Here is a 9,336-nt window from a genome sequence, read left to right as displayed (position 1 = left end):
TTTCCCATGGGCTTAGCTGGAGCCTTATAAAGTTGGGTAAATCTGAGTCAGCTCCAAAAACAGTATATTCCCCATCCACGGCACACATCGCATATACATCTTAACTCGTGGAAGGATGAAGTGGTTCTGGTGTTCATACTGTTAAAAACAAAACCCAAGTTGGCATTCTGATAACACAACTCTTTACTGATCCACACAGCATTTGTCATTTTTACTTTTCCCTCATTATATCTCTTTAAGGAAATAAACTTTCCCCAAAATCCAGTTACTATTTTTCAGGGCACCCTGATGTCTGCTCCCATAGCCCCATCCCTCGACTTTCATGACACTCAGCACAGTCAACACTTGCAATTACTGATTACAGTCTGTCCTTCTCATCACTGTGAGCTCCATGGGGCAGGGCTGTTTCCACTTTCACTGCCTATATCCCCAGTGCCAGGCATATAGTGGTTGCCCAATAAATTATGCTGTTAAAAAAAAAAAAAAAAGCTAACCATTTTTTTAAAAATCTATCTTATGTTAGAAGTCAGGATAGTAGTTACTTTTGGGGAAGAGAGATGGGTAGTGACTGGGAGGGAGCATGAAGGGGACTTCAGGGTTGCTATCATGCCCTATTTCTTCACCTGGTTACTTGGGCATGTTCACCAATTGATCATTTACTGAGCTATATAGTTGTGATTGGTGCACTTTCTGAATGTGCTACACTCCAACAAAGAAAGGAGGAAATTATAAGCATTTAGAGATTGCCATTAAAGAATAATTGACAGTTCCTGAACATGTTCATTAAACTTCAAGTGGGGATCAAAATGTTCATTTATGTTAGAAAGAGCGCTCTCAGCCATGGAAACTAACCAGATGTACTCTGCACCAGTCACACTGTGAAAGATTCATTAATTGAGATAATGTATACAGTAGTCCCCCCTTATCCACAGGGGATACGTTCCAAGACCCTCAGTGGATGCCTGAAACCATGGATAGTACTGAACCCTATATATACTATGTTTTTTCCTATACATACATACCTGTGATAAAGTTTAATTTATAAATTAGGCATAGCAAGAGATTAACAACTAATAATAAAACAGAACAATTAAAACAATATACTGTAATAAAACTTACCATAGATCTTAGTGACCTCAGCATACAATTTTTTTTCTTTCCTTATTGAGAATTTTCAACTTTTCACTTAAAGGAAGCACTTTACGGCTTCTCTTCGGCATATCCGAATTGCCAGCATCACTACTCTTGTGCTTTGGGGCATTATGAAGTAAAATAAGGTGACTTGAACACAAGCACTGTGATATGGCGACAGTTGATCTGATAATCAAGACGGCTAATAAGTGACTAACGGGTGGGTAGTGTAGACAGCGTGGATACGCTGGACAAAGGGAGGATTCACATCTCAGGTGGGATGGAGAGGGACAGAGAGACAATGTGAGATTTCATCACGCTACTCAGGACACTGGTACGCAATTTAAAACTTATGAATTATTTCTGGAATTTTCCATTTAATATTTTTGGACCACGGTTCATCGCAGGTAACTGAAACAGTGGAAAGCACAGCCACAGATAAGGGAGGACTACTGTATAAAGTGCTTAAAATAGTGCTAGGTACATAGTGTTACATGTAAGCTATTATTAGATTTTTTAACACACCAGCAGCAGTTCCAAATGAAGGCTTAACTTGAGATCACAAGCAAACTTTCTTCATTAGAATCCAAAGTCTGTTTTGTGCTTAACTCTTTCAAAATAGTTTTAACAGCCTGACTGAAGCCATACCTTCATTTACATAATTTATAGTTATGACGTCCATATCACCACCTGGCTTGTTTTAGTCATACAGGAGGAAATCAAAACTTCGAGACTAAGAATCATGGAGCATCTGCACTGAAAGAGAGCACAGAGACCTTCTGGTCCACTGCTTCTCCAGCATGCACACCACCAGGGCACTTGTTAAAACTGCAAGTCCCCTGGTCTCCCACATCAGATTCCAGCTTAAACTGAGTCTGAGAGTAGAGCCCAGGAACTTGCATTTTTAAACAAGTTCTTCAAGCGATTCTGAAGAAAGCGGTCTACAGAGAAGACTGAGCCTCTTGTTTTATGGGTGAATGAAATGGAGGCCAGGGAAAAAAAAGGACCTGCCCAGGGTCTTCTTTCCAGTTAATGAGTATCCCAGGACTACAACGAAGGTCCCCTTTTACCACTCCAGTGTTATTTCCATGATTCCATGCTACAACCGCTTAGGACCCAGAATGAATCTGTCCTAACCCTCAGTAGCTTATTCCACTGAGCCCTCTGCCTTTTTACCCAAGCGTTAGGGTAAATGGAGAGGCACAAAAACCCATCTGTATATCCGTTAGGTATGCAGAACCAGGTACTTTAGAAACCTAGTTTAAATCACAGTTCCAACATTTACACGCTGTGTGACCCTGAGATAGTTAATCAAATTTTGTGTGCTTTGGTTTCTTCCTTTATAAAGTGGCAAAACAAGACCGATGTTTGCAGGATGTTGTGAAGAGTTATGTAAAATACCAGCACAGAGGTTGGCAAATAATGAGATCTCAGTAAATAGTAGCTATTATTAATGCATCTTAAAACACGGCACTGAAACTACATTCTTCATTTGACTAGAGGAGTGTTCTCAAAGTGTGGTCCCCCACAACAGAATCACCTGGAAGCGCTTGTTGAAAACACAGATTTCTGGAACTAGCCCCTCACAAGACCTAGTGAATCACAATCACTGGGGCAAGACCCAGAAGTCTGCATTAACAAGCAAGTTCTTTCTCTGCATACAAAAATTTGAGTAACACTGGACTAGGACTGTAGACAGGGTGCTTCTCGTCAAAGAAAACACATGTATCATTGAGAGCCAGGTAGTGCTGAACACTCTAATACTAACAATTTTCGGCTCACAAGAGGTGAGTGAGTGCCACCTACTGCCTTATTCTAGAATGCAGTGCTGAGATTGGTTCCATTCCTCTCTCAGTAATTGAATTCACTTTGAAAAATGAATCAATCCTAAACAAGATATCCAAGCAATAGAAAGCACTGTCGGAAGGAGACATGAAAAGTCTTTATTTAACTAGAAGAAAACTTCTAAGTTAAAAGGCTTTTGGAATTTTAGATTAACACATCTCACAAACTCCTGTAATTTCAAGTTACTGCTAAAACGGTAAAGGAAAACATAATCCCTCACCCATTGGCCTATGCCAAAAGTGAAAGGAAAAACAAAATCACAGAATCTAAAATACTGCAATGAAACAACATGCAGCCACGCTCACCACCCCGGGCCCAAGAGAAAATCGAGGGAAATAAAGACAAGCTTTCTTCTCCTCTAACGTTCTACTCAAGTCCGGTATCAAAACTGCCACCTGCAGGACACTAGTTGGAAAGTTAACGTTCCCTTCAAAAGGCACTCAAAAAAGCCTTCTGAATTACAGTCTGTCACTATATTTAAAGCTGATTTCCCCTTCCAAGTTGCAAATGCATACATATATCCAAAGCCTCAAGAGAGATGGACAAAGCCTTATAAATATTCATATAAAACTAGCAATTATACTTCATATTGCAATAATTTGATGTCAAATCATAAAAAGCATTTGTCTTTAATTTTTGTTTGTTTTTAGGAAATAAATGGAAAAATATATACACTGTGGAGTCTGAATTCCCCATCATAGAGTGTGAATGATGGTCCGGTTTCGCAGCTCCTGAATATACTCTTTGGCGTGGGTAACTGCTGTCTTTGGTGCTTCACGTGGAGGTGGGGGGCCTTCCACCAACTTCACAAAATAATGGCAATAAACTTTCTCCATGATCCCAAAGTGACCTCTGCCGTGGTATCGGATGCGTTTCAGGTACTGGCCTCGCCCTGAGGTGGACTCAGCTAGACAGGGAAGAAAAAGAGAATTATAGGAAATGACTGTATCCACAAGACTACAGCTCAATCAGCTGAGCAATTTCTGTCCTCTCCTCAACTGGATTCTATGACTATATGAGCTCACTGGCTGCCTAGGGCAGGCTTGTCTCAAAACAAATATCTCCTGAGTTTATCAAGGACCAGGATCTATTCTAGGTGTTGGAGAAACAAGAATGAACAAGACTAGCAAGGGTGGTCTGCCTCCATGCAGTATACATTCTAGAGGAGAAAGACAAAAAATACACGTGATCATTTCAGTTAGTGACAAGCACTATGAATAAAGTAAAACAGCGACATGACAGAGAATGAGGGGGTGTTGGGGTAACTTCAGATTGGGGGGGTGTCAAAAGAGATTCTTGAGGAAGACACATTTGATCTAAGACCAGAATGAATCATCCATGCAAATATCTAGGGGCAGGGTATTCCAAGCAGAGGGAACAGCAAGGGCAAAGACCCAATGGTGCAAATGTGTCTGGCTTGTTTTAGGAACAGAAAGAAGACCAGCCTGCTGAAACACGGTAAGCCAGGGGAAGGGTGATACAAACAAAGGAAAGAGACTAGAGATGAAGGCAAGATGACAAAGAGCCCTGTAGGCTAAAGTAAGGAGTTTTGATTTTATTCTAATTGTGATGAGAAGCCAATGGAACCAATGGTTCCCCAATGCTGGTCCTCAGGCTAGCTACATTAGACTAATCTAGAAAACATATTTAAAATGCAGATGCTGAGACCACATCTCTGGAGATTCTGACTTAGCATATTTGAGATAGGCCTTGGAAATTACATTCTGAGCAAACACCACCCACCCCCTTCTTCCCCCAGTAATTCTGATTCACGGCCAGTTTTAGGAACTTCTGCACTACAACTGCCCCTCATCTCCCCTCCCCCACTCTGCATGTCAAAGTCTGACCTTGTAAAATTTGAAGAAATCTTTTTTTTTTTTGGTGAGGAAGACTAGCCCCGAGCTAACATCTGCTGCCAATCCTCCTCTTTTTGCTAAGGAAGATTGGCCCTGGGCTAAGATCTGTGCCCATCTTCCCCTACTTTATATGTGGGATGTCTGCCACAGCATGGCTTAATAAGCAGTACATAGGTCCGTGCCCAGGATCCGAACCTGCAAAACCCGGGCCACTGAAGCGGAGCACGTAAACTTAACCACTACGCCACCGGGCCGGCCCCTGAAGAAATATTTTAAATAGTACATAAGAAGAAATCTGTTTACCCATAGTATGTCAGAGTAGTAACCACCTTCTACTATTTTCTGAATTTATTTAGTCAGTTACTAATAAGCCTTTTAAAAAGGCAAAATCTATAGAATACATTTCAAATTAATCCACTTCAGTACTCACCATTCTTATATTCTTACTGTGACATGACTTTACAAAAACAGGGACTATATCAAACTATGCGCTTGACAACCCTCTAACTACAATCCTGAAATGGGTTTCAGCAGAAGCACCCCAGCTTTGCCAAAGAGAAAGCTAAGGATGAGTGATTAAGAAAACTGCCTAGGCAACTAGAAGGATGTGCAGCTATGACATACAACTATCAACTGGGGCTTTGGGGGAAAAAAATAAATAAATAAAAATTATATAAAAAAAAAAAAAAAGAAAACTGCCTAGGGTCTCAGTGAGATAAGGAAAGAGCTATGGCCCTTACATCAACTTCATCTACTGGGCACTAGAGAAATGTGCTTAAGAATTTCCAAAGAGAAAGCAGCATTATACAAATCACTTTATAATGAAGTACCACCCTGGTTTCTAGATCCACCCGTCAGGAGGAAACCTACAAACAAGAATACCGACACCTGCGAAGAGTGTAGAAAACTTCTAAAAAGCATTTTACAAACACAATGGCTGCTTCCATCGAAAATTACGACTCTACTCAACTTGAGCACCAATTTCCAAATACTCTGAGGATAAGGAACACTACTCCAGTGAAAGAAGTATTAAAACCAGCTGACTGTGCAGCACTATATAACCTACCAAAATACAATGATCAACCCCATCAGCGTCTATGTTAACTACCCTTTTCCTTCCATCTTCCCCCAAAGCCATAAGAGCAGATTCAATACCTGCTAACTGCCAGTCAGGATTTCATCCTAAAGCCATAAAATATCATCTGCCTACCTTATGGCACATAATGCCATCATTTTTTTATGTCAAAACAAAAACATTAATTCTTCTGAAACACTAATGTTTAACACACTACACAGTATTCTTTAACACACTACACAGCTACTCTGAGGTCTGAATGAAATTAGGACTTAAGAGTATAGATTCCAAATTATTTTCTAGTCTCCCCTCCTCCAGTCTCTCCTCCACTAATTCCGTATGTTAGAGTTCAAACCGCTTTTGTATGGAACCATTTCAATTAAAATGAAACAATATGCAGAAGCCGTCTGTAGTGTGGATCCGTCCTGACTGAAACATGGTGGGGAGAGATCCAAACTGTGCCATTCATTCACCCAACAATTATTTCTGAGTTCCAACGGGGTGCCAGGCTCTATCCTGGGCTGCAAGGATACAGCAGTGACCAAGATATCAAGAGCGCTGCTGCTTGCCCCAGGCCCCACTCCTGGAGGCCCCACAGCACAATTTCAAAACCACTACTTACAGTTAATAGTCTTAAAACACTGTCTTAATAACATAAATCTCGTCCCAAAACTTCTCATGGTTCCTCTCCAATACAGTCTGAACCAAATGCCACAGCCTGCCATGTTCAGCCCTCTGGAATCTAGCCCAATCCACCCTTTCAATTTTATCTACTCTACCTCAACCCTCTACTTCCTTCACACTATTCTACTCATGTACTACACAATTATTGTTCACTCCAACCTATGTGCCTTTGCTTGTGTGGTTACCTCACTCTGAAAATGTTTTCTCTTGGACACTCTTTCAGATCCCCAAAAGCCTACCTTCAAAAGTCAAATTTTGCTAGAAAATCTCCATGACAATTCTAACCCATATTGACCTACTCTTCTCTACTCTGACAATACCATTTATCTGTATTACTCTTTTTGGTCTCAAATCATATGCTATCTTACATAAGTGTTTATGTTTCATGTGTAAAAGTTACTTCCTCAACCAAACTTGTACTCCTTTTGTATTGCCCCAAAAGTTCATGTTCCACAAGGAAGAGAAATAATTTTGAAATACATCCTCTGCTAATTAATGTCATTTTTTCAATACCAGATGTTTGTGGTAAATTTGCTTAAACTCTAAAATGAGTTTCAAAGTTTTCGAGGTACATAAAATACTAACAGTGTACATGATTTTGTTCCAACTCAGAACAATTTATATATTCTTCCAAAGAACTATTACTGTCAAAGAACAAAACTACATGTGCTAAACATTTTAAATTGCTATAAAAGATGTACTATCACCCAAGTGTGTGAGGAGTATGCACACTGAAGGTACCCAAATACTTTTTGAATGAAAGAAAAAAACATTAAGACATCTCAAAAATGGAAACAACCTTCTTAAGATAATGCCCAAGAGGTACCATGTATTTAAGTTATTGTCAATATTTCCTATTACTAGTATTTAGGTGAATGTGAATCTTGACATTTTAACATTAGACACCCTCTCCTCCCCACTTCATCATTCTTAGCCCAGAAGACTGATTTACAAAAGTCAGTCAATCACTTTCCCTAAAGGGAATCACTTTAGATGCCATGAATCACTAAGCAGTGACATTTCATTAGTCCATGTCCACTTGTTAAGGCCTATTCACAGTGTCATTAGTCATCACTGTAAGTTTGAAAAGGAAATGAACTTTCAAAATCTGTGGTCACACAACACCAGGTATTAGCTTTAGCCTGATGACAGGCATTTGAAGGAATTACCATATAATGAGAACACATGCAACCAAAAAAGCACTTTCCTTAAAATCCTATACTTACTTATTTCAGGGGACTAAAACAGCCATTGCTGAGCCAAAATGGTAGCCAACAAGTAACTAGTCTTTCAAAGCTCTAAAAGAAGTCTATGGAATGAAATGTCTAGGCCTTTTCCATGAGATAAATTAGTTTCCCACATTTTATAGATAAAAATCACTAGGATACTTGTTTATTAATAGCTTTCCAGGCCTCTCCTCTGGGGTTTCAGATCCAGTGGGTCTGTGGTGAGGCCTGGGAATCTGTATTTTAATAAGAACCTCAGATGATTCTTATCAGGGAAGTTTGGCAAATATAGGGATAAAATGTCTGATGTCATGGTAAGACACTTCATGTTCCTAAGGGTACTCATCTCTTTTTCCTTCATAATGGAATTGGGTAGCAATACACTCAGCAAACGAGTTTTTAAAATCATAAGACAAATGCAAACTTATCAGTCATACTCAACAAAGGAGATTTTTACATAGAACTAGATGAAAAAAAAAAGGTGCAGGTAGGGCACAGATTTTTCAGCAGAAATGTGCTAAGGAGATCAATGAATTAAAGGCCCATTCACATAGGACTGGTTGAGTTTATTTTTGCTTACTAGCAACACTGGACTTTGCTCCTTCATTTGGGAAGACAGGATTAAGCTCCTTACCCTGTCTCTCCTTACTACAATTATTGAAAACGATGTAAAGACAAACTCCATTTGTATCTGAATTCCATTCTAAAGTGTTGTCTGTCAGCTAACAAGCCTGTATTCCTATGAAATTGAATAAAATTCAGTAAATTTGATTTGATATTCAGTCATAGAGCAGGAAAGGTCACCAGAGGTTTTAAGCAAATGGCCTTGCTCTTCATCCATTTCATCTCTTCCAACAATTCTGGGCCCTCCCAGCATTATTTATTCATGCTGTTCCCAGAAGAAAATTCTTACGATTAACTACCGTGGCCCTGCATCTTCTGAGTTGCCATTTTGATTTCCCTCTGCATCTATGCATGTGGCAGAATATAATTAGGTATACAAGATTCAGCTCTAAAATAAGATATTTCAATTGAAAATCATAACTCATTTGAATTTCAGAAGTAGGTATGGTTGCCAGCATCAATTCCAGGTGAATTGAGGGGAGATTTTAACTTAACCAGAATAAATATCTCCAGTAGGGCAGAGGTGATGTGACAAAGCAGAATTTAGATGATTTTATTTTACTCTGTTGAAAAATTACAAGGCACAACTAATTTCCCCAACAATGATTAAGCCTTTTTTCTCCTCCATTTGGAAAGTAGCAGTTCTCCATATCTCAGATTTAAAATATCTTTAGATAAAATAGTCCTTACATGTAGGTTTGGTGTGAGAGAATTTTGCTTCAACATCAACATCTTTGTTTGATTAAAAAACCGCTGAGGTTAGGAATAATTGTTGCTGAAGTGAGAAGAAAACATTAACTCAAACTACTGCTCCACATTACTGTAGTGTTGGAGGGGGCAGGAGAGCTTTGTAACAAACAATCTCTTTCTAGAAAAAGAGCTGTGTGAAGGTATG

The 9,336-nt window shown here is 39.4% G+C and overlaps 1 protein-coding gene across 2 annotated transcripts in view; it reads right to left on the bottom strand.

The window, feature by feature from the left end:
• Nucleotides 1-3,051: 3,051 nt before the first annotated feature.
• MRPL22 (mitochondrial ribosomal protein L22) overlaps nt 3,052-9,336 on the bottom strand; it is a 30,336-nt gene continuing 24,051 nt past the window's right edge. For both annotated transcript variants that reach the window (XM_058544713.1, XM_058544708.1), the window contains one exon: nt 3,052-3,883. In XM_058544713.1, the coding sequence (XP_058400696.1) occupies nt 3,672-3,883 (212 nt within the window). In that variant the 3' untranslated portion in view covers nt 3,052-3,671. The remainder of the gene's footprint in view (nt 3,884-9,336) is intronic.

This window comes from Diceros bicornis, chromosome 1 (genome assembly GCF_020826845.1).
Source record: "Diceros bicornis minor isolate mBicDic1 chromosome 1, mDicBic1.mat.cur, whole genome shotgun sequence".
In the NCBI taxonomy this organism is placed as follows: Eukaryota; Metazoa; Chordata; class Mammalia; order Perissodactyla; family Rhinocerotidae; genus Diceros; species Diceros bicornis.
This window is presented reverse-complemented; position numbering and strand designations above follow the sequence as displayed.